Here is a 25,685-nt window from a genome sequence, read left to right as displayed (position 1 = left end):
TGATGAGGTAACATACATGGCTACAATCAACCTTCAGCAAACATGCAGGTGCAAAATAAAACAGGAAGAAGTGCTTTGATTTGGCCCTTTTCCAAATGGTTCAGAGTATCTCAACCATGTTTAGAGCAAAGGTCAGAATTTAAGTTAAACCTTTAGTTACTTTTCTGAAGAAGTAATGACACGAAATTCAATTTAGGGTATCTTGTAGGGGGGCGCCTGGGTGGCTCAGTCGTTAAGCGTCTGCCTTCGGCTCGGGTCATGGTCCCAGGGTTCTGGGATCGGGCTCCCTGCTCAGCAGGAGGCCTGCTTCTCCCTCTCCCACTCCCTCTGCTTGTGTCCCCTCTCTCACTGTGTCTCTCTGTCAAATAAATAAATAAAATCTTTATTTAAAAAAAGGATATCTTGTAGGTATTCTGTGTGCCAGGGCTGGTTCATTTAGTGGGCTCTTGTATGACATGGATCTCTTCACAGAATTTAGCCTTATTCTGGGGCGCCTAGGTGGCTCAGTCATTAAGCATCTGCCTTCAGCTCAGGTCATGGTCCCAGCGTCGTGGGATCGAGCCCCGCATTGGGGTCCCTGCTCAGCAGAGAACCTGCTTCTCCCTCTCCTTCTGCCTGTCTCTCTGCCTATTGTGCTCTATCTCTCTGTCAAATAAATAAATAAAATCTTAAAAAAAAAAAGAGTTTAGCCTTATTCTGAGAAAAGCTGGCCTGTGGCCAAGACTGTATACACCAGGCAGTTGTAAGGATACATCATTTATGTTAAGGATAAAACAGATTCTGTTCATCTTAACAGCTCATCCTGGTTCCTAAAAACCATTTATTTCTGTGTGACTTGCACATCTAAATAAAGTGGGTTTGGCTCAGAAAGGCTTTTACTTACCTTCATCTAAACACTTTCCACCAGTACTCATCACAACACTTTTCCCAAGATTTTGAAGTAGATTGATACAGAGAGTCCCTTCCCATGACAAAAGTGAGCACCATGAGAGTAGACCCAAGCCGTAGTAAAGTAATGCATTTTCCCACATAGCCATATGAAATACAATGTGCCAACCTTAACACAAAAAGATTTGCTCATCGGTCTTGGATAAAAAATTAGCACTTGGTTTTCTGAAAAGAGGATCTGCACACTAACTACTTGATTAGTTTGAATAATAATTTTGTGTATTAAATATAATTTATAAAGATTTTTGGCCAGTATCTTCACTTCTATGATCAAACACTATGTAGAGTTTGTGTGTGTCCATTATTTGATTTATGGCATCTTATTTGCTCTAATTAAAATGCTGATTCTTTTTCTTATGTGGTACAAAGAACTAATTTGCAAATAGTAAATCCCTACGTTAGCACAATTTATTAATGCCTAGATTATATTTTTTTTCCTGAAACATAATTACTTATCATAAAATCTGTTCCATTGTTTTTAGTTTAAAAAGCAAGTATTAGTTTTGCTTCATAACACGACTGATCAAGGGAATTGTTCTGCTGAAGAACTGTCTGCTTTCATAGACCTTAAAGGTGGATTATATATGATTCTTCATTTATAAAAGGATCCCCTTCCTCAAAATGAAGTAGTTCTCTAGTTATTGTATTAATTCATTTATGATTATTATGTTTATTTTTTAAATCTACACATTTTAGATGCAAATTTTTGGTTATCTTGTTTATTAATCAGATAGTTAAGTGCTCACTGTATGTCTAGCATTATATTAGATGGAGTATAGTATGTCCCATGTAGTATGGAACATAAGTGTGAAACATAGATGCTTTTAACATATGTTACTAAAAAGAAATCAATGATAGGAATTCTCTTATTTCTGGAGAAGAAGTAAGAGTTGGTTGTTAGGAACGCATGCTAATTAAAGCTAATTTCTGTCATATAACTAAGAAGTTACTACGATTTATAGGAAAGACAGTTGGGCTAGAGTGAGAATTATAGTCCTGTCTCTACCACTTTCCAGATGTGTAAGCCATTTCAGATCTCTGAACCTTTGTTTCTTCATTTGTCAAATGAAAGGAGTAAGTCTTCCAAAATTTTGTGTATCTATATGGGTTCATGCTCCTTTTAAAAATAAAGCTAAATGCTGTTGAACAATTAGAGAACTTACAAAGAGCTTACTGGTTTGCTTGGGTTTGACTGTCAAGCTCTAGAAATCAGGCAAGAGACCAATGTGTGCTGCTGGGAGTTAGATGCAGTCAGGGGGTTAGATGCAGAGACTTCAGCCTGGGCTTTAAAGGATGGGCAGGCTTGGAGGAGTAAAGGAGATGGCCTGAGCAAAGATACGTGAGGGAAGTAGTCTGGTGACTACTACAGAGCTACTGAGAAGACTAATAGGAATTGAGTGTATTAGTGAGTGAAATAATAGTGAATATAAGTAATGACTGGATTATGGAGAGCCTTAAAAAGTCAGACAAAGATGTCTGCACCTGTTATAAGAGGGAGTCAAGATAGGTTCTTTATTATTTTTTTAATTCAATTAGCCAATATATAGTACATCATTAGTTTCAGATGTAGTGTTCAGTAATTCATCAGTTGCATGTAACACCCAGTGCTCATTTAGATCAGTTCTTGATCTAAGTTAAGAGAATTGCTTTAGTATTCCTATATAGGATAGAATGCAGAAGGGCAGGCTAGGTTAAGGGCAAGAATTTAGACAGAAATGATTGGGGCTTGTTCTAAGATTGTGACATTGGGATTAGTAATTTCAAGAGACCTCTTTTAGTTATGAAAAATTTCAAACACAAGAAAATTTGAAGAGTACCAAAAACACTCATATATGCCTACCACCTACATTCAACAATTGTTAGTATTTTGCCATATTTTCTTTATTTATATGTGTATGTATGTAGAAATTTTTCTTTTAACTTTTTATTTTGATACAATTTCAGACTTAAAGTTGCAAGAATAGAACAAAGAATCCCATATACTCTTCATCTAGATTCTCCAAATGTTAACCTTTCACTCCATTTGATGTTACTATTTTACAGAATTTGATTTATCCATTTCCCTCTCCCTCCTCCATGTACCTTCCTCTCTCTCCCTGAGCCATTGAGAGTAAATTGCAAACCTGATAGCCTTTACTCCTGAATACTTAAGTGTATATTTTCTGTTTCTCTTCAATAGCCACCATAAAACTCTCAGGGTTAGGAAAGTAACAATAATGTATTACATTTATCACATCCACAGACCTCATTCCCATCTTGTCAGTTGTCTCAATAATGTCTTCTATAAAAGAAAAATAATGTCATTATAAAAGAAAATCTTCAGTCATACAGTGTATTCACTTGTCACGTGTCTTTGGTCTCCTTTAATCTGGAACTGTTTCTCAGTTCTTTGTTTATCATGATGGTATTGACATTTTTGAAGAGCACAGTTATTTTGTAAAATGTCCCTCAGTAATAATATTGGACATCATATCAGGAGGCAACTGGTGTTGAATTGTTCTGTCACTGGTAATGTTAACTCTGTATAAGTATCCTGTTACTTCTCAAATTTTATCTAGTGTTAGCATCTATTGAGGATTCTTGCTTGAATCAGTTATTACTATAATAGTTGCCAAATAGTGATTTCCTAATTCTATCATTCCTTCTACATTTGTTAGCTGGCCTTGTACCATTAGGAAGGTTTTCTTGTGCCCTCCCTCCCTCATTCCCTTCCTTCTTTCTTTCCTTCCTTATCTGTATCATTGTGAATTCATGGATTTATGTGTTATTCAGTGGATTATAACCTTTCACTATCATTATTTATTTTGATGCCCACATTCTCCCACATTTGGCCAGTGGGAGCCCCTTGTATCTTTTCAACATGAACCATTCTTTTAGCCCTTTGTTACTTTCTGACACAAAAGGTGTTCTACACTCATTTTGTGCTTTCCCACCCTTAGTTAGCACTGAAATCAACAATTTCTCCAAAGAGCTCTAGTTCTTTTTTAGTGGAGAATAGTATTTAGAAACCAAGATCTGAGTATTTGGTATGCTTATTACTTCTAGGTCCACTCAGTAGACATTTAAGAAATAGATGTATCAGGCGCCTGGGTAGCTCAGATGGTTGGGCGTCTACCTTCGGCTCAGGTCATGATCCTGGAGTCCTGGGATCGAGTCCCGCATCGGGATCCCTGCTCCTCGGGAGCCTGCTTCTCCCTCTGCCTTTCTCTCTCTCTGCCTCTCTCTCTGTCTCTCATGAATAGATAAATAAAAATCTTAAAAAAAAAAAGAAATAGATGTATCATATACTTATGCCCATACATATATGTGTATCTATATACAGAGTCTCACATACCTATATTTATTTCTACATCTGCATTTGTCTATACATTCAGATCTATTAGTGTTCATACTCTAATCCTACCCTACACCACAGGATTAATTCTGTCTTCCCTATTTCCATATAGTTAATTCTGTTCTCCAACAGTAAGAAACCTCTCTCTTTATCTACAATATATTTATTTATTTGATCACTTTTAGAATACACAAAAAGCAGTTTCAGAGCTACTAACCAGTGCTTCTGTGGAAAAGAAGTCTACATATAGATTTTTTTTTTCTTGGTTATCAGATTATTAGCCTGGAACAGTAGTTCTCAAGGTGGAGCAGTTTTACCCTCAAAGGGGCATTTGGCAATATATGGAAACATTTTGGTTGTTACAACTCAGAGGGAGTGCTGCTGGCATCTAGTAGGTAGGGACCAGGGAAATTTCTAAACATGCTGTAATCCACAGGACAGCCCCCAGAACAAAGAATTATTCAGCCCCAAATGTCAAAAGTGCCAAGGTTAAAAAAACACAAGCATACTACTAAGAAATGATCTATTGAAGGATGTTATGTATGTTTTGGTTTTTTTTGCTAAACCACTTGAAAATAAGATGTAGGCATCATGACACTTACTTCCTAAATACTCCTGATAATAAGGACATTGTCCTACATAATGACAAATCCAGAGGTGGGCAGCTAGGACTTTTGCAGACTCCAATGTGTGGTGTTGGAAGAGAGGTTATATAGTTGCTGTGACAGTTCTCCTGCCGCTGGAAAATCTCTCTCTTTACATGCCTCCCCCCTTACCAAGAGACCATTTGAAGGAAGAATTGATAAGTTGACTAGAATAAATGAAACCAGGGGCACCTGGGTGGCTCAGATGGTTAAGTGTCTGCCTTCGGCTCAGGTCATGATCCCAGGGTCCTGGGATCAAGCCCCGCATCGGGCTCCCTGCTCAGCAAGGAGCCTGCTTCTCCCTCTCCCTCTCCCTCTCCCTCTGCCTCTCTCCCTGCTCATGCTTTCTCTTCTCTCTCTCTCTATCTCTGTGTCTCAAATGAATAAATAAAATCCTTTAAAAAAATTTAAAAAAATAGAATAAATGAAACCAGAGTCAAATTTACTTTTTCCTGCAGGAAAAAGTTGGATATAGTCTGAGTATGGAAATATGTGTATGTAACATTTAAGACCTGCTGTGATCAAATTGTGAAATTTTATTCTTAGCTCTTTCTTTTAAAGATTTTATCTTTTTTAAAGATTTTATTTATTTGAGAGAGAGAAAGGGAAAGAGAGCATGAGCGGGGGGAGGGGGAGAGGGAGAGAATCTCAAGCAGACTCCTCACTGAGCCTGGAGCCCGCGACAGGCTCGGTCTCACAACCCTGAGATCATGACCTGAGCCAAAATGAGGAGTTGGACGCTTAACTGATTGTGCCAGTCAGGCACCCTTAAAGATTTTATTTTTAAGTAATCTCTATACCCAACATGGGGTTTGAATTTACAACCCCAAGATCAAGAGTCACGTGCTCTACCAACTGAACCAGGCGCTATTTGTAAACCAAAGTAATAGTCAAATAGAATGCACTAGAAGAATAGGGCCTAACTGATGATATATTTATTTCAGGCAGTGTTCAACAGCAGAAGATTTTAATACAGTGAAAGATGAGGAGAATTACAAGAGAGGAAAGAAAGACATTAGGGGAGAGGGCATATTTGAGATGTAATGTTGGATCTAATTTATTTTGATAAAACCATTTAGGTCACATTATTTAATAATTCAGCAAATATTTGTTATGTGTTTAGTGTTGGAGAAATACTGATGACAAGTTAGCATGGTGGAGATTTCAGCCTGGTTTTTATTTTGTTCTCCACAACGGGGAAATAATGCTAAAATACTTTTTCCTGAAGAAAAGTTTGTTTCTGTTTTTCCATTTCCAGTTAAGTTCCAAGTGAATTTTTTCTAACTTGTTATCAAGCAGTTTCAAAACTGTTGAAGAAGAATGCCATATGCCCATTTTACTGAATGTCAAGACTTACATAAGCTCTACATGAGTGAAATGTATAATTAGTATTTATTAATATATATTTAATAATACCATTGCCGTGAGTTACTAATATATATTTAGCTGTACTTGTGTTCTTTCTCCAGGGTAAAATGACTAAAATGTTTAATATAATTTGCTTCTAAATTGTATTTCACTCAGTTTTGCTGTGTTCTTTAACTATGCATGTCTAAACATGAAAGAGATGGCTTATATTTGGTTGTAGAGATTATAGTGTGATACTAACTCTTGCTTTTAAAATAAACGTATTTTTGTCAGATGACTTGCAGGGTGCACAGTCAGAAATTGAGGCAAAACAAGAAATTCAGCATCTTCGCAAGGAATTGATTGAAGCCCAGGAACTAGCTAGAGCAAGTAAACAAAAATGCTTTGAACTTCAAGGTGAGATCAAGATTACATTGATTCTTTAGGGGATGCGGAAACAATGTGACATAACTGAGTCCAGAGACACAGTATCTTGTTCTAGATCCACAACTTTATTAGCTATGTGATCTTGGGACATTCACTTACCCTCTCTGAGCATATGTTTCAGACAGTATAGTGGGGAGAGTTACAGTTGCTCTACTTCCTTCACCTTGTTGATGTGAGTGAAGATCAAGAAGGACCTGTACAAGTGAAAGATCTTAACAGTTAATTACATATTAAGTACAACAAAAGGAAAAAACAATGTATTTCAATTTCTAAGTTTTAGTTACACCTAATGTTGCTCCTCAGTATAAGATGAGGGAAATTTATATGCCCTCTGATTTTATAGTGTATTCTTCAGTAAATGGAAACAACCAGGTAAGGTAAAGGTATAAAATCTTGCAGTTTCCCAACCACTTTCTTTTCTAGTAATTTACTTATCCATAGTGTCATAGGCTAGTGGAGTTGGTGATATTTATTCTCTAGAGCTTACATTTCCATATCATTCACAGTAACTACCTAGTTGCAGTCACTTGGTACCGTACAGTCTTAGAACAAGGAGAAAGTAAATGGCCTATGGAATCCTCATGTTCTCTAAGATGGACGACCTTCCTGATCAGGAGGAAGATTCACATCCCCAGGAGGAACTGGGAACTTTCTGTTAGTTAGTACTCACTTGGCTATAAACATGAGGGTTTTAAGTCTGTTTTTAAAATTTAAGCTCAAAATGCTGATTAACAACTATCAAGAATGCGCCTCATGTAAAGAATAACACATATAATCTTGGTGATATAAGGTCTAGAAAACTCTGCTACTTGATTGAATAGATTTATTACTTACTACTGTTTTGTGCTCCTAAAATCTTTAAACTATTTAACTGCTAATACTGATAATACTTATTGCTTAGCTTTTGTTTCTTTCAATAAGCTTTAGGTGAGAATTTCTTAGAAATTTCCAGCTGCTCAATTCTGAATACTTCCATTAACTCACAAAATTAGTTGTACTGTGTTTTATTTTTAGCTCTTTTGGAAGAAGAAAGAAAAGCCTATCGAAATCAAGTTGAGGAATCCAGTAAACAAATACAGGTTCTTCAAGGTATGGAACACCCCAGGACTATTTGGGATTATTATTGTTTGTAGTGATTCAAAAGGAATGGAAAGTAAGAGTGTAGAGAGTTCCCATTTTTCATGTCTTTGGTTTGTCCCTAGAATCTGAGACTATAACTAGGCTCTTGGTGAGCTTTTTGTTTTGTTTTGTTTTGTTTTAAACACAATTCCCTAGTACTCTAATAGTGGACACTCGGAGTGGGAAGAGCATGGGTTTGGTAAGACTGTCACTTTCTGGGTTATATAGTGAGTTGCTACAGAGGGGCCTTTGGACAGGATATCAGTTTGAGCTACTCTGTGCATCAGCACTTCTAGCTTGGTGACATTATTTCTAATGCTCATAACATACTGCATTGAGGGGCACCTGGGTGGCGCAGTCAGCTACACGTCCGACTCTTTGTTTCAGCTCAGGTCCTGATCCCAGGGTCATGAGTTCAAGCCCAATGTTGGGCTCTGCGCTTGATGCAGTCGGCTTGAGATTCTTTCTCCCTCCTTCTGCCCCTCCCACTCATGCTCTCTCAAAGTAAATGAATAAAGCTTTAAACAAACAAACAAAAAACATTCTTGCATTGCAACAAAAATTATATATCACATGGAATAGAATAATGATCCCTGCAGTGCCTTCACTGGTAGAGGCTGCTCTTCATACCCACCATTTTGTTATCTTTGTGTGAGCTATCACAGGTTTATTGCAGAAAAGACCAGAAGGATCCTTGCCTGCCAAGGGTTTACTTCAAATCATAGTTCTGGTACTGTTAGGCTCGAATTGTGAGAACCCTAGGGGAGATCTTTCTTTCCCATGCTACTGTAAAATTCCTAAAGCAAAATTAATTTGTCTTCATTGTCAAAGAAGGAACTAATGTTATTTTTAAATTTTAGTTTGAGATGTAGGGTAAGAAGAAATTAAATAGACAATCTCAGTTCAGAAAAAAATGGGGAATCATTGTATGAGGCCTATGATATTTGCCCTAAAATATCCCAGAGGAAAAGCAGTCTTTGGGGTTTTCTTTCTTATTTTTGAATGGGCCATATGAGTTAGTTATATATTTATTTTTAAGAGAGCGAGAGGGAGGGAGGGAGGGAGGGAGAGCGAGCCTGGGAGTGGGAGGGAGAGAGAGAACATTAAGCAGGCTCCATGCCCAGCATGAAGACCAACACAGGGCTTGATCTCATGACCCTGGGATCATGAGCTGAGCGAAAATCAAGAGTCAGATGCTTAACCAACTGAGCCTCCCAGGCTCCCCTACGGATGTTTGAGTTATTTAAAAATTTAAATTTTGGGCGCCTGGGTGGCTCAGATGGTTAAAAATTTAAATTTTATTATGGTCAAGTTGGAATTTCTGGGGTATGTTATGTCTTTTTGAAGAGAAAATTCTTTAAACTCTTATAATTTAATGCCTTTATCCATTAGCTTATGTAAATCTGATTTCAATCTATATTTGCATTCTGTAGTGCATATGGGCAATTGTCCCTAAAAGGTTCTGTAACATAGGACTGCCTTTTGTCTTAAAGCGGTCTTATCTAGGCATCATTGAGTGCCCCCTAGTGCCAGCATGTGTGTTTTATGACTTTATCCACAAGCGTATGGTCCTGTTAATCTCTGGCCATTGTGTCTTCAGATTCTGAACTTGTTAACCTCTCAGTGCTTCCTGCGAACTGAAAAGGCCTCATATTTTTTTTTTAACACTTATTTATGGAGCAGCCTTCCCCTTTCTCAGCCTTAAATTCTCTTAATTATTTTAATTACTCTTCTCTTCTACCTAAGGAACTTTTCCTACCTATAGTTTTCTTGTGTTATAGTAACCAAGGCTGTTTTTCTAGTTCTGAACCAAGTATTTTATACAAATTGTTTCTAGCTCAATCCTTGAGGGCACGGGACCAGATCTGTTAAAAATACACCTCCTTGATTAGGCATTATTCATTAATGTTGTCAATTCATTAATTCAACCAGTAATTCTTGGTTGTTTGCTCTGCTAGTATTGAGGATAGAGTATGCATGAGATGTACAGTCAGTGGAAAAGATAAACCATAGGCAAATATAAAATGGTGGGGTCCAATAAAGGGAGAGTAATGGGCTAGAGAACGAGAGGGCTATTTTTAGATAAGACAGCAGAGAAAGCTTCTTTAAGGAACTGACATTTAAACTGCAAATTGAATCAAGAACATCAAAGGTTTTACTAATGCATACCATCTGACCAAGCAATTCTGTGTCTAGGAATTCACTCTAAGAAAAAAATCAGGATTGCCTTATAAGCAGTATTTTTTATAGTAATTAAAAACTGAAGAGCCTAAAATGTCTAAAATAAAGGACTTGTCAAAGAAGTAACAGTGTAATTTTGTTGTTATTAAAAGATAGTCATCACCAGCAGGATAGAGAACATTATATATATTACAATCCCTCCCTGTTTTTGCTTTTACATGTGTATAAAATGCATATAAAAAATCTAGAAGAATAAATTCCAAATGCTAGAAGCAACTTTCCCTGTGACGGAGAAGTAAAAAGATCACTTTGATTTTTTACTCTTTGTGTTCCTGTGTTTTGACATTTTCTGCATTAAACATGGATTGCTTGTACTGTTTAATCAAAAGCAACAAACAGCTCTGGCAGCTTGGGCTAGGCAGTAACTACAATCCCATTTGGGCAGTTCATTTATTTGTAATTGCTTTGGACAAAGAATGATGGATCAATGTACTTTTGTAGCCCAACTACAGAGGTTACACATCAATATTGAGAATCTCCGGGAGGAGAAGGACAGTGAAATCACAAGCACTCGAGATGAACTGCTTAGTGCCCGAGATGAAATTTTGCTCCTTCATCAAGCAGCAGAAAAGGCTGCTTCTGAGCGGGACACTGACATTGCCTCGTTACAAGAAGAGCTTAAGAAGGTGCGAGCTGAGCTTGAGCGGTGGCGGAAAGCAGCGTCTGAATATGAGAAAGAAATCACGAGTCTGCAAAATAGTTTTCAGCTTCGATGTCAGCAGTGTGAGGATCAGCAGAGAGAGGAAGCAACAAGGCTACAAAGTGAGTGTGCATATTTTACATAAAGCTCTTAATTCTTGACAATGATAACTTTATAGCTTGCACAAAATAACGATTTGGGCTGTTTTTCTCTTTGATAACAGTTTGGTTGTATAAAGCAATGTTTTTATATTGGGGCTATAAACATTCTTCAGGTCCACAAGTTCTACAATAAATTGAAATTTTTTACAATTTTATATTTTATTTTAACACTACTGAATTGTTTTATAAAAGTGAAGTGGGAAGAAAATATTCCTGAAGTTCAAGGTGATGGAACTTACCTGAGGTATAGAGGCCAAATAAACAGGAACCAAAGAATAGCCATGTAAAATCTACATGTTTTTAAGGGGGGGCAAGTATTGTTTTCTTTGAAATATTTCCCTTATCCTTTGAATTATTATGGAAGTTATGTTCCTATATTAATGAATATGTTTTGGGACTATTTTAGGTGAACTAGAGAAGTTGAGAAAGGAATGGAATGTATTGGAAACCGAATGCCATTCTCTAAAAAAGGAAAATGTTTTGTTATCATCAGAACTGCAGCGGCAAGAAAAAGAATTGCACAAGTATGCAAGAACTCTTTCAGCTTCAAAATATTTCTTTATCTTAAGTTTTCATCTAAATTAAATTTAAATTTGATACTTAAATACCTTTTTGAAGCAAAATGTTCAGCCAGACTTTTTGGCTATTTGACAGGTTAAGCACACTAACAATACTTCGGCAGGTTTGGTTTTTTTTTTGGACTTCCCCCATCATCCTACATGTCCTTTCCTTTTGGTGTACTCAAGTAATACACATTCGTGGACTACAGCACCCCCACCAAAGCCCTAAACAAACAAACAGCAAAGATCTATACTTAGTGATTGAATTTGTCCTATAAACTAAATGATAAAAATTTCAAATATAAGTTGTTTTGCTTCGGTGTCAGTGATTCCATCTGTTAGGGTAATCAGGAAATGACTATAATAAAGAATTTATACCATTGAAAGATACAAATTCAGCTTTTGAATTTCACAGAGTTATATAAAGAATAATAATATATAAAATCAAAATTTCCAAAACCAGTTATGTCTTTCTAATATCCAGTACCTTACAAGCAAACCAATGAATGCGATAAATTTATGCCAGCAAACTTAGCCAAGTCTGGTTTTCACACCAACATTTGTTGTATAGTTTAAGATTTTTTTTTTTAAGATTTTATTTATTTGAGAGAGAGAATGAGAGAGAGAGAGAGCACATGAGAGGGGGGAGGGGCAGAGGGAGAAGCAGACTCCCCACTGAGCAGGGAGCCCGATACGGGACTCGATCCCGGGACTCCAGGATCATGACCTGAGCCGAAGGCAGTCGCTTAACCAACTGAGCCACCCAGGTGTCCCTGTTGTATAGTTTAAAATTGATTTTTTCCTTAAAAATTTGATCCATTCCATATTTTTATTTGAACACTATTTATGTTCTAATTCAGAATATGAAAGTAGTACATGTTTATTATTGAAGCCACTCTTTTTTTTTTCCCCATTACAAAACAATCCACTTTTATTTTGGAAAATATGAAAAATTTTGAAAAGGATAAAAAGCCAATATCACCCATAATCCCAAAGTGTTTTCTGTGGCTCTTTCACATCCAAGAAAGTAAAAATAAAAATATTCTTCTCCTTGGATACATATAGAAATGTTTACAGATATGTGTATATACAGAGCTTAGTATGCACACATATTCCCTTACTTTGTCAGCTGAGAGGGCCTAAAAGTAACAACATTCCAGTAACCAGGAGCACACTCGGCACCCAGAGCTTGGTTTCTTTTTTTTTTTCTCAGAAATTTTATTGGTTATTTTTCTTTTATTTTTTTATTTGAGAATTATTTTTCCCTTTTTTTTTATTATGTTCAGTTAGCCACTGTATAGTACATAATTAGTTTTTAATGTAGTGTTCAACGATTCATTAGTTAAGTATAACACCTGGTGCTCATCACAACACGTGCCCTCCTCGATACCCATCACCCTGTTACCCCCTCCCCCCACCCTCCTCCTCTCTGAAACCCTCAGATTGTTTCCTGGGGTCCCTAGTCTCTCATGGTTCATCTCCCTCTCTGATTTCTCCTCCTTTGGATTTCCCTCCCTTCCCCTATGGTCCTCCGTGCTATTGCTTATGTTCCACATAGGAGTGAAACCATATCATAATTGTCTTTCTCTGCTTGACTGACTTCACTTAGCATAATCCCCTGCAGTTCCCTCCATGTCAATGCAAATGGTGGCTGAATAATATTCCATTGTATATATGTACCATATCTTCTTTATCACATTCATCTGTTGAAGGGCATCTCGGCTCCTTCCACAGTTTGGCTATTGTGGACATCGCTGCTATGAACATTGGGGTGCATGTGCCCCTTCTTTTCACTACATCTGTATCTTTGGGGTAAATACCTAGTAGTGTAATTGCTGGGTCATAGGGTAGCTCTATTCTTAACATCTTGAGGAACCTCCATAATGTTTTCCAGAGTGAAGCCACTCTTAATTAACCCATTTCCCTCCCCACAGTACACCAGAAATGGGAGTCTTTACTCTCTTGTTAGCCTGTGTTTATACTCCTAAAGAGCATCAGGGTTAGCAGAAACTCAGTGAAGGTCAAGGTCAGTTCCCATAAAAACAAGCTTTAGGAGGAAACAAAGAAAGGACTAGATCCATCAGAAAATAGTAAGCCTCATTATCTGCTTAAAACAATAAAATTGTAATAGATTATACATTTTTAAAAATCAACTAGTTGAAGGAACAAGGTGTGCTGATTTTTTTCTCTGAGATGCCTTCTTATAATACCATGTATTAACAATATTTATTGTGTCCTATTTTTCCAGTCTTTTCATACATTTATGTGTAGTATTTTTTAAATGTTTAGAGATAATTAGTAACAAAGAGTGAACATATTTGTAACATGTAAAATTTTGTAAAAAGAATTCCAGAACCTGAATAGGACAGAATAAAGGCCCAAACACAACTGTATACACATGTGAGTGTATATGTATGTACCAGCTGATTGTGTTGACAGCACATTTGGGCAAATTGTTTGGTTTCAAATGAGTATAAGATGATGCAGACATTCAAATTCTTCATATTTGGACTCTTAGGGAATCCATTCAGTTTGATATTCTATTAAGCAAGAAATAGTGATCTTTGATTACTAGTATTGATTATCTTACATTATTCCTGCCTTGGGATTACTGATATTTTAAAGATTTAAACTCGATCCTTCTTTTTTGAAATGTAATTAATTAGAATCTGGCAGGTTGTTAAATGCTACATTTTGAATTACTTCAGATTTGTTGAAGTGTTGAAAAGCAGCAAACTCCTTATGAGTTAGAAGCATACAGTTTAAAAATATTAGGTCCCAGAAGGGTGGAATATATTATATCCTTAGTCAAAGTTGTCTGCCTAAACTCACATGAACTATTTAAGACAAATTCTGTTTCCTAAACTTTTCTGGTTTAGTGGCACTCTAACTTTTATTTGGCAAGCCTCCTCAGCATTTAAGTAGTATTTAGAAGTTAGTCTTTCTTTACAGAGTCTTCTATGCCATTTTGTATATTGGACTGACATCACACTCCTTAAGAATTTGCCTGGCATACAATCAGAATGGGATTTATACTCCATAGTTCCTTCGCTAACAATATTGAGTCTGAGTCTTATGTTCCATTCTGAGATGCATAAAACTGTCATCTTGAAAACTTTATTCTCCTTTAGCTATTTCTCTTGTAGATGGGATCCACATTCTTTCAAACAGCTACACTATGTAGGTCTTTTGTTTTTTGTTGTTTGTGATGTAGAAGGAATTGAACAAGGAATTCTGTTCCTGCCTATCAAGCTATTTTCCTAGTGTGTAAATTGTATTTTTTTACATCAAGTTATAAAAGTAATTACAGAATTTAAGCCAAAGATCAGCCTCAGAAATTACTGAATTCAATCTTCTTATTTGACAATGGAGGGCACTGAGACTCTCCTTGTGTTATTTGTTTCTGTGTAACATGGTGCCTGGCACAGATCTCAGAGCTCAGGAAATGCTTCCTCAGAGAAGGAAACTGCACCAGTTAAGTGACTTGCTCAGTGTCCCACAACTGAATAGCGGCAGCACTGGGGTCTAGAACCCTGCCTCCTGGTTCTCTGTTTCATGCTTTTCCCCCAATTTGGTGTGTCTTCATTTGAGTAGGTTTATCTTTACTTGAATAGACAGTGGCTCCTAAGCTTTAAGTTTTTGTCCCCCATCCTATTTGTCAAATACTTAAACTAAATAAGAAAATAGTTGAAATATGTGCTGATTTCCTGGGGAAGCCCCACTCTGAATCTTTTTATGAAACAATTAATATAATGTGATATAACAATATACAGTTAGTCACCTACTTCCACTTTTAAGATTTCAGTCTCTGTGCATATTTCAATCTGAAAATAGAACACAGCTTTAAACATGCAATTTTTTAGTATTTTAATGCTTTTTGTTTATTGAACATATCTTACTCTCTTTTATGTATTTTTCCCTTCTCTGTAATTTATTCCATCCCTCCTAGTGAAGTGTATAAGAAATTAGACTTCCTGCTATGTCTAGTTCTACATGAATTGAATAACTGTCAATATTTATGTTGCAGTTCTCAGAAGCAGAGTTTAGAGCTTACCAGTGATCTCAGCATCCTTCAGATGACTAGAAAACAGCTTGAGAATCAAGTGGGATCCTTGAAAGAACAGCATCTTCGGGATTCAGCTGATTTAAAAACTCTTCTCAGTAAGGCTGAAAACCAAGCAAAGGATGTACAGAAAGAGGTAAAGCGAAAAGACATTATGAGCCCAATTATGGTTGGACTTAAAGCCAAAAGCAAATAAGATATTCATGCTAGTTAGAAATAAAGGGAAGCAGAAGTCACATTACCTGTCACAAAATTGATACTTGGAGCATCTCTGCTTGGTGATTTCTAGCTGTGTATCATGGTCCATATATAGAGAATTCATCAGTAGGGTTTGGTCTCAAAAATATAAATATACAAAATTGCATTAAAATTTTTTCTCTACCAGTTAGTTGACCTATATGAGAAGCCCTTTGTATGCCAGATTACTCAATTCATTGTTTATCTTTCAAAGACAGTATCATATTTAACTTAGAATACTTTTGGAAAGCAAACTGGGGCCACACCATAATGCTGTCTAAAGCCCTCAGTAACACTGGCCTGAAACGTAAAATTTACTTCATAGCCAGCCAGCCAAACACAAGTTCTGTGACCTTTTACTTTCTTCTCCTGCACTCCCACCCCATTTTCCCCTTCTTCTCCCCTTCTTCACAAATATGCATGCTCACTTTTCATGTCATTTTGCTTAAAACCTTGACTTGGGTGGCTTTTAAAAAAAATCATGTTAAAAATGGTGAGGGCTGATTTTGGAGTAGAGACCCCACCCAGCTTCTTTCTGAGCAAAACCTTGAAGTTGATAACGGGGCAAGGAGAGCTGCGTTCAGTCCTGCCGCCTTATCCTGCTCCCTGCATTAGTCCTGGCCAGCTCAGGGTACAGGAAGGCTGGTGCATCTTGACCTTCTGGTCGGGGCCCATCCCAGCTGTAGACTCTCTGAAATGAAGGATTCATTATACATAGAAGGAAGTTGAAGACAACTCTTTGTCTTTAATAACAAATTTCCCCAAAATTATTTTTAGAAAATCTGTTCAGTCAATGCAGTTTTTCTTTGCACTTCCCTTTCCTTGTAGTATCCTGAACGTGGACATGACTATTGTTCTTCTGTCTTCATGTTTGTTCTTAGAGAAAAAGAAAAAAAAAACAACCTGTAACATTTTTTATTTCTGTGTGGCCATATTGATTTTGTAATATGTTCGTTTCTATCTTCTTGCTAAGGACATGCGTTCTGGGAGCAATCTCATTTTATTTAGTTGGAACACAAATTTTGTGCCAAAGTAAATATCCTAGTATTTAATACTGTAAGCACTTTGTGTCCTTCCAGTCCATATGCCATAATTCTTTCAAAATCTGGGAAGAATGCTGTGGTTGGAATATGATTCTGTTGTATGTTACTCTGAATGCATTGGCCGTTTTGTTGCATTATTTGTTTGCCTGTGTTTGGTCACTGAGCAATCAGTGAGAAATGCTTTAACTGCTTCCACAAATGGCAGTGGCATGTTGTCACAGCATCTAAATTGTTGATAGCTTTGGATTGCATTAAATGCAGCACATTTAAAAATATGTGTGAACTTGTCAATATGTTTCTTTTCTACTTTCTTGTTCAGTGTTTTCCATTGTGAAATGATGTGTAGTCATCACACTCCTTTGTAATGTAAAATTGCTTCTTTCTGTTTGTCCTGATGTTAACTATTGGATACTAGTCTGTAACTAAAATGTTCTTTAATGAGGTTCTTATATCTGTAATCCACTGCAAATGAATTACTACCTTTTATTAATGCACATATATTCTCTTTCAACATTTCCCCTTTGTTCTCCTTTCTCTCATAGAATCATGCTTAATGTGCACAGTATCATGTATCTTCAGCACTGTAACAGGCTAAAATATTACAAGCTAAGCAAGCCAGATATGATTATTTTTATGAAGAAGAACCAAAGGTGTTGGTAATATTGTGTGGTATTTTCCTCTTAATCAGAACTGAGCTCGTTTCTCACCTTCGAGTTAGAAAGCAAGATGGAGCAAAAATGCTATCCAAGCCAGGTGTGAAACTAAGGCTGCAGAAGGTGACCTTTTGTTCCAACAATTAAATTTTATATGTATGGCAACTTGTATTTGAACATTTAACCAAAAAAAATACATGAGAAAGTAAATTTTAATCCTCAAGTATTAAGAGAAAAATAATGGTGTATCATCTTTATATCTGACTTAAGAAAAGCATCTTTATACTTTAGTAGGTATATCTATAATTTGAGAATTCATAAAACATTGGTACACAAGTCCACGGTGCAAAGACTGACTCAGGAAAGTTGTCTGGCTTCACCACCTTGCTGTGGGGCCAGACCCCCTCCCACCCTGCTCACAGGCTGAAGGTAAACAGCAGGCTCTTCCTGACTGAGCTGTCTTCCTGTCACTCTGCTTCATAGCCACTGGAACGGAGAAATGATTAAGTGCTTTGGTGTAAAGGGCAGGCTGGATGTAAGAATAGTGGAAAAGGAAAGTAAGGGAGAATTTAGGTCAGCAAAGCAGTTTTCACTTACCCTTTATTAGTCACTGTTAAGAATCAGATCATTGAGAATTGATTATGTTCTAAGAGACTAGTCTAGGCACACTGAATTTGTTTTGGCAGCCTGCTGGCAACCTTCTGCCTTCTGGAAGGAAGTCCACAGACCCCAGAAAAAAAGCTGCCATAAAGTCCATGAATCTTATTCCATAGTTCATTGTCTGGCATACTACCCAGACTTGTTCTGGGAACACTGTTAGGTAACAGGGAATTCCTTTCACATTTTACCTCCCTCTAAATGCCCGTTTCTTCCCACTTACTGGTGGTCTTTCTGCTAATCCCCCTGCCCCCACCTCTTCTGATTAATGTTTTTATACATTTGCATCCTGCTTAATACTTCTCTTTGGAGTACATAATGATGATCTCCTAATTAATCTTTCCAGAGTATTTACATTATTTAGAAGCACCAAGTAAAGGTGTCCTCTACTGAGAAATTTCTAGGAGATAGACTGAAAGAAGAAAAACCTTTGTGGTACGCTGGTCCCATGGTATATTTATATTATATTCAGTCCTTGTCTTTCTTCCTTCTAAAACCTTCAGAGATGGCAGAGTGGGGCAGTGGAGGCCGAGACAGAGGCATAACCAACGGCAGAACAGTTTTTGCTCTTTGACTGGGAGCCCAGCTTGCATGTAAGATGCAGTGTCTAGAAGTAGAACCAGTCAGAATTCCTGCCTCCTCAGCACTTAAAGTAGAGGCAAGCCATACTATGTCTTGCATTGACCTCACCTATATTCAAAGGAGAGCTTGTCTGTCTGAATGTCAAATTATATTCAATGAACAGTTTTTCAGAGCAGGAAGTTTCATGTTTCACTCTAGAAAAATATTTGTCAGGAACAGATTCGTAAAAATTATTTACTGATGCTTATAAGTTTTAGGTCGAAAAATAGAAATGTCCCAATCATAGTCGTTAGTACCTTAGATATATTTCTTTACATCATTTGCCTAGAAATTCATTTATCCAGAACACTTTACTACCCAGGGATGCCTGGGTGAAGAAAAGCCTGATGGGAGTTAGTTAGTACTTCTTACTTTAGGACTAAAATAGCTTGGCTGACATTGGTTACCAGGATATAAACTCAGACTTCATAACCTTGCCATTTAATTAGCTTACAAAGTTTTTCTGTACTTGCTTTTCTTTTCTCAGTTTGAAAATTATTTTACTTTTCTCCTCTAACTCACTCAATGGAAAGAGTGACCCTTTATATTAGAAACAGATGACACAATGGTGATTTCTCTTTTTTTTTTAAACTCCAGGGCCAGAAAGTTCTTACATAGAATAAAGTTAACATTAAAGACTTCCTATTGTTAGTACAAATGATTCTTATCCCCCTGAAAACAAAAACGCTTGACTTTGGTGTTGCAGGTGGCTAAATAAGCCTGACTAGAACCATAACTTCATACTCATTTTAAGTTGAGTCTGCACACTCTTTTTTCTTTGCCTTTAGTATGAAAAGACACAGACTGTACTCTCAGAACTGAAGTTGAAGTTTGAAATGACTGAGCAGGAAAAACAATCAATCACAGATGAGCTCAAACAATGTAAAGACAACCTGAAGCTGCTCCGAGAGAAAGGAAATAATGTAAGTCTTTGCAAACTTGGCTTAGCTTTGAATGAGAGGCAGGTGAGAGCCCTGAAATGGATTTTTCAGCGGACTTTATTACTGATTTGAGAAATTAAGGCTTGTAGTACATGAACTAAGCTTTTCATTATGAAATTCCATGATGGAAGTATTGTGCTGTCAAATTTCTGAGTAAGAATTTGCCCCTTTAACTTGTATCCCGAGAGGAGCCTGAGGACTGCCTGGAGGAAGAGCCTTGTTTGCAAGAAAATAATTTACCTAAGAACTGTCAGATTTTCCCAGATGAATCTGAAGTTCTGTCACCAAGCCATCGTCTGGCACTTCATTTCTCCTGCTGAGAAATGAAACATTATACCACCAGGGACCCACCTAAGAAAGAGTAGTACATGTTGACTCCTTAACATTTGGCTGTGTCAAAAATGGAAACTTAATTATGGTTTTCATTTTATACTAATAATGTTCTCACTAAGGCATATTCCTAAAAAGCTTAGTGTCTTTTTGACCTCCTATGAATAGTAGGGAATATTTGTTGAGTTTCTACAGGGCTGTGTGTGTGTGTGTGTGTGTGTGTGTGTGTGTGTGTGAGAAACTGGAACATTTTCATATAAATTGAGTTTATTATTAGTTTGTTTTTCATTTATTAGAAAGGCAGATGGTCTTTAAAAAGATGTTATACTAAATAAGTGTTGTGTTCTACGTTTTGGTGATCATTGCCTTTGTGGGCCCTAACTGATGGCTGTTCAGTGTAGTTGGTTGTGCACTGACTTATTTCAAATCCCTGTCATGGCTTGGACACTGCAGTGGCGTAAGCCATACTCTTCCTACAGAGGAAAGCACTCTGCTTGACTTTGCCGCACAAGTACAAAAGAGTGATGTTGCATGGCCATCCAGTTACACAGTTGCACACAGAATGCTCATGAGTTGTGTCCAACTGTCCTTCACTAAAGAAAGTCTTAGTTTTTTAGAAATGAAGCCTTGTTGCTTAGGTGGAAGCCCTTCAGAAGTTGATAAATTGGGTATGGAGGCTTTATGCTATAAGCAAAATTGATCGTATTTATTTTGAAAATGTAGATTACAGAACTCTTCTGAAATCAGATCATAATGGTTTGGTTACTTCTCTCTTTTGTGTTAATCATATCTTTCTGAGTATGGAATTTCAGTCCACCTTCTACTAAATTAACCTATGAAGACATCTAGCATAATCAGAATGGATCCCTCTGTACTATTTAGAGCCTTTCAAAAGTAACCTGGCTCTTACTATTTATAGTTGTACCAATAATTGACCTTAAAGGTGAATTTCCTTTTTCTGTGGTATTAGTCTTAAGGTAACTAAATTTTTCTCTGTAATAAAACTCATTGTAGTAACTCCTTCCAATTTTAAAAAATTAATTATATTCTGGTAATATAACTAAAAGCCCTGAGACTCAGCTGCCTGTCTTTATATATCAAATGTTTATCACACATTGTGTCAGATCTCTTGCTTGGTTTAGGAAGCATGCATCACAAGGCATTTTATTTTTAAGCCTGAAAGCAGTACCATCTCAGGCAAGAGAGTTTTGGTTTAAAAAAAAGGTTTCAATGGAGGGATAAAATAAACTTCAGCCATTTCCAAGGGACTACATTATCAAGTAATGGATTCCAGCTATGGAACAAAAGTAATGTAAGGTCAAGCAGAGCATCAGTGGTGAAGTGTTGCTATTGCAATGTCTTAAAAGTGCTACATTTCATTAGGGTATTAGGGACGCCCACATTGTCCACTGCCTCCAGCTGTCCCTTTTAAACAGGTAGTTACATACCATAGTCCCATCATTCTGGATTGTATTAGATGTCTTTAAAATGTTTGAATCAGTGCAAAACCTGAGTGCTATTACTTCTATTACCTCAGTCTTCCTACCCTCCTTCCCACCCCCCTGGGGTCTAAATCATCTTATCTGATTTTTTTTATAGCATAAAATGATTTTAATATCCCTTCCCTTCTTTAGCCTTCCATATTACAACCCGTCCCAGCCGTATTCATCGGCCTATTCCTGGCTTTCCTGTTTTGGTGTTTCGGTCCATTGTGGTAGAGAAAGGTACAAGCACTACTGTTGAGTCCTGTCTGTTTGTCCTTGTCACCTGTTTGTGCCATATTTGTAATAGAGTGCATGGCAAAGCCACAGAGGTATTTCGTTACCTGAAGCAAACCCTTCATTTAGTATGCCATGTGTTGTGTCATACGAATGAATCGAACAATCAACTAATCACATAACATTTTGTCTTGTTTCCTTTGTAGTGCTGCTAATCATGAATTAATTCCAACCTAAACAGTTGTTAATGTGCTGCCTTTAACTGAGTCTTTGTCTCTAGCAAACTGGAGTAAACTAAGAATTGCTGCAATATTAGTACCCCCCTCCCAATTACATGTTTAATCAGATTTGAATGAGAAATGAAGCGTTTGCCTCTTTGAAGTTTTCAGCCAGTTTTCTTCCGCGCCTCCTCTCCCTCTTCTTTTCTATAGTGGAGAGTTGCTTTTTTCAACCCTTCGCCTATATTTACACTGTGGCTATGAAGATGAAGAAGGATGAGATTAGCATAATGGGCCATTGGCTCACAATCTCAACCCCAATGTGCATTTACTTATGAGAGTATAAACCTATCCCATATCTCTCTGAGCCTTGATCTGCAACATCACAATATTTCTTTAAAAGCCAGTTTTCTGAATAAGACTCTCAGTATACTAGTGAAAATAAAGCTATCATCCAGAGCACGTTGATTTTATAATGCCCTCTGAAAGTTAACAGCGAATCGCCCACCCACGCTTGCCTGCAACAGGCATGCATGTCAGTAGAACATATGAGATAATCACATGACATTACTACATTGGACATGGTCTTTACCAAAAGTATCAAAGAGGCAAGGTCCTAATAGCACTTCTGTATCTTAAACCCCATCTGATCTTGTCTTCTGTGGTTTCACATTAGAGAATCAAAGCTTGGGCCATTTTCTTTGTTACCTTACCCACCAGCTCCTTGTGTAAAACTACCCCAACATACAAATCTGGTTTTTATCAAGAAATAAACATTTTATGCAGACATGTATTCCAGGCATCCGTGTACATCAGTTAGTTGTAATGTATGGATACTGGAGTAAGTAAAGCAGGCTAAGCCCACAGGGTTTCTTAGAAGTCACTATTAGGTTTCAACTGTAACAAAATTGAAAACTGCCCAAGACTTTCCTGAGCTGTATCAGGCTTCCACACAACCATCCTCGAAAAGTGTTCCTGCTGTCATGGCTCTCCTCACACCTGCACCCCCTCACCTTTCTTTCCTTTCTTTTTAAAATGTATTCTTATGCAAAGACAAGGTTTTTCTAATATTCTGTTAAGTATTCAGGACTCTCTGGAACCAAGGGGTTAATAGGTATGAAAAGAGAGGGAAGAATGTGATATTGACTCTTGGTTTCTTTCCACACAGAAACCCTGGCCCTGGATGCCCATGTTGGCTGCCCTGGTTGCGGTGACAGCCATCGTGCTGTACGTGCCAGGTCTGGCCAGAGCTTCTCCATGAGAGCGTTTCTTGAGTCCGTACACCGTCCTCCCTTTAGAAGCTGGCATCACACTCATGCTGGGGACAAACAGAACCATTTTCTTCCTTTTTACCTCTTAAGACAGCAGAAGTGCAAGAATACAGCTGTAGGGTCATTGCTTTAAATTATATAAAATGTATCTATCTATAAAGAGGATATAAAATTGTGACTTTATTCTACTGTAAGCAATAATTTGCTTGCAATTTTTCATGTAATTTTTAAATTAGTATGTTGAGATTCTGAATATTATGGTGGCCTAAAGTAGGCTTCTTGGTACACCAAATTATTTATAACATTAAATTTATGGGTATTTTACTCTGAATTCTAATGGCCAGATAATTCATTTTTCTGATTCGATAACTGCCCAAACCAAACAACCAATACATACATGGGAAGAGAGGCCCTGTGTGCTCAGTGCCTATCAGTTTGAAATATATACACATATATATATATTTTTTACATATTTACGCCATTTTTACTTGTTATAAAACCACTGAGCTATTGGGAACAAGACTTAGAGACAACTATTTGCGTGGATTTTTCTTTCTTTCTTTCTTTCTTTCTTTCTTTCTTTCTTTCTTTCTTTCTTTCTTTCTTTTTAAGGAGAAATACACTTGGAAAATATTCTGTTCTAGTGATAATTTGGGGAATATGTGCACGCTTGTTCAGCCTTAATGTGACTTGACGATGTGGAGGACATCAACTTTGAAAAACTTTCCATGAGAGTGTGTATTTTCTTGAGCAAACTGAAGTATTTCTGGGAGCAAAAACAGTAAATCTACAATTTCAGTGCAGTAAACCAAACTGTTGAGTCAATTGGAATGTAATTTATTAAACCTCATGTATTTAAAGAGATATTTTCTTTAAAAGCCAAGTTACTTTCTCATATACAGCATTTTAGGAAGCATGATTTTTTTTTCTATCATCTCCTCCTCCAAGCATGTTTAATTGAAGAAAGAATTAATATCTCTTTAGATAAGCTTTTACTGACTTAATTTGGTTATGATATTTCAAAGCTAATTCATGTTCAAGGTGAGCTGTTGTTACCTACCAACAGATTTCCTGGTCGGGTATGCAAATGGTTATTTTCTTTTTACTGTTGTTAATTGGGACTTTCTGTTTATGAGAAGCATTATTCCCAAGATTAATAGTGTTCCATGCACAGTGAAGCACCTAAGCACTGCTTGATGTTATAAATTTAAAACACAGAAGTGAAAGTTTAGCTATGGTTTTGTGCGGCACCACAGTTATGTCAATAAAATTTATTTAGGTCATAGACTATCCTAAAGTATCACATAGTTAAATTTTTCAGTCAATGAAGACTGGGAGGGAATGTCAGTGAATTGGCTTGAATGTTCTGTGGCGATCCACAGTCCTAGCCAAATGTTGAAATAGAAGTTTAGGATATAATTTGCCTTGTGATGTTTGGCAGTCGTTGTTTATACTTTAAAGGTTATATTTTAAGCTATTTGGGATTTGCTGTTGGGAGGATCACTAGATTCATGGAGGAATTAGTCACAAATGACTTGTAGAAAATGCTGTCATATAGTTCATTTCATCATTTTCTGTTGCAGGAAGCCACTCCACCACAGAATGCTAATATGCCAGTGGTACCCAGTACCTCTTGTATATAGGTTATTGCAAATATTGTTCTGAAATGCTTAACTTCAGAATTACATTTTTTAAAGTAAATAATTGTTTTAAATCTATTTTGTAAAGATATAAAGTACAATAGAATTTCTGGAGTACAGATTAAACTATTTGCACTAACACACGTGATGTGCATGATTTAATAAAATAACTTTACTCTCCCTATGCATTTTTGAGTTGGATATCATTGAAATTCTTAGTGTTGACTCTACTATTAGATTGTTAATAATCTTTTCTTGAAATGACTCTTAATGCAACATAATATATATTTGGTGTTCTTCAGGGTTTACTGAGCTGTTTCCTTCAAGTTTTATTAGCCTTTTATTTAACTTACTGTTCTAATTTTTTTCCCCTTTTATGATGGTTATTGTTAAAACGTGACTCACTTGCCAGACAAGTCTCTTTAAATGTAAAGTCTGGTATCAATATTTACTTTATTCAAATTGAATTAATGGGTTTTTGTAGTTACTGCCGTTTTTCTTAAGAGTATAGATGAGCCTATTCATAAGCAATACCTCCAGTTTCATTCAGTTCACTTCCAGGTTAAATAAAGAGTACGATTATTCACTGTAGTGATAGTCATTAAGAAATTTTATTTTATTGTATTGTATTGTATTTTAGATTACTTATTTATTTGAGAGAGACAGAATGAGAGAGAGAGAGCACAAGCAGGGGGAAGGAGCAGAGGCAGAGGGAGAAGCAGACTCCCCGCTGAGCAGGGAGACCCATGCAAGACTCGATCCCGGGACTCCAGGATCATGACCTGAGCCGAAGGCAGTTGCTTAACCAACTGAGCTACCCAGGTGCCCCCATTAAGAAATTTTAATCATAGT

At 36.9% G+C, this 25,685-nt stretch overlaps 1 protein-coding gene across 21 annotated transcripts in view; it reads left to right on the top strand.

Moving 5' to 3' along the window:
• The window catches only part of SLMAP (sarcolemma associated protein), a 194,871-nt gene that overhangs the window by 129,096 nt on the left and 40,090 nt on the right, over positions 1–25,685 (top strand). For 13 of the 21 annotated variants that reach the window (XM_028110396.2, XM_028110391.2, XM_088027920.1 and 10 more), the window contains 7 exons: positions 6,568–6,690; positions 7,735–7,809; positions 10,522–10,842; positions 11,288–11,405; positions 15,469–15,640; positions 19,504–19,638; positions 23,091–25,010. In XM_028110396.2, coding sequence (XP_027966197.1) covers positions 6,568–6,690; positions 7,735–7,809; positions 10,522–10,842; positions 11,288–11,405; positions 15,469–15,640; positions 19,504–19,638; positions 23,091–23,183 — 1,037 coding nt within the window. In that variant the 3' untranslated portion in view covers positions 23,184–25,010. Of the gene's footprint in view, positions 1–6,567; positions 6,691–7,734; positions 7,810–10,521; positions 10,843–11,287; positions 11,406–15,468; positions 15,641–19,503; positions 19,639–21,620; positions 21,711–23,090; positions 25,011–25,685 lie in introns of those variants that run through there. The other 8 variants (XM_088027960.1, XM_088027947.1, XM_088027928.1 and 5 more) reach the window with 2 other exon arrangements.

Source organism: Eumetopias jubatus, unplaced genomic scaffold (assembly GCF_037043125.1).
Source record: "Eumetopias jubatus isolate StellerSeaLion01/CBP00866 unplaced genomic scaffold, mEumJub1_p1.0 scaffold_1, whole genome shotgun sequence".
NCBI lineage: Eukaryota > Metazoa > Chordata > Mammalia > Carnivora > Otariidae > Eumetopias > Eumetopias jubatus.
This window is presented reverse-complemented; position numbering and strand designations above follow the sequence as displayed.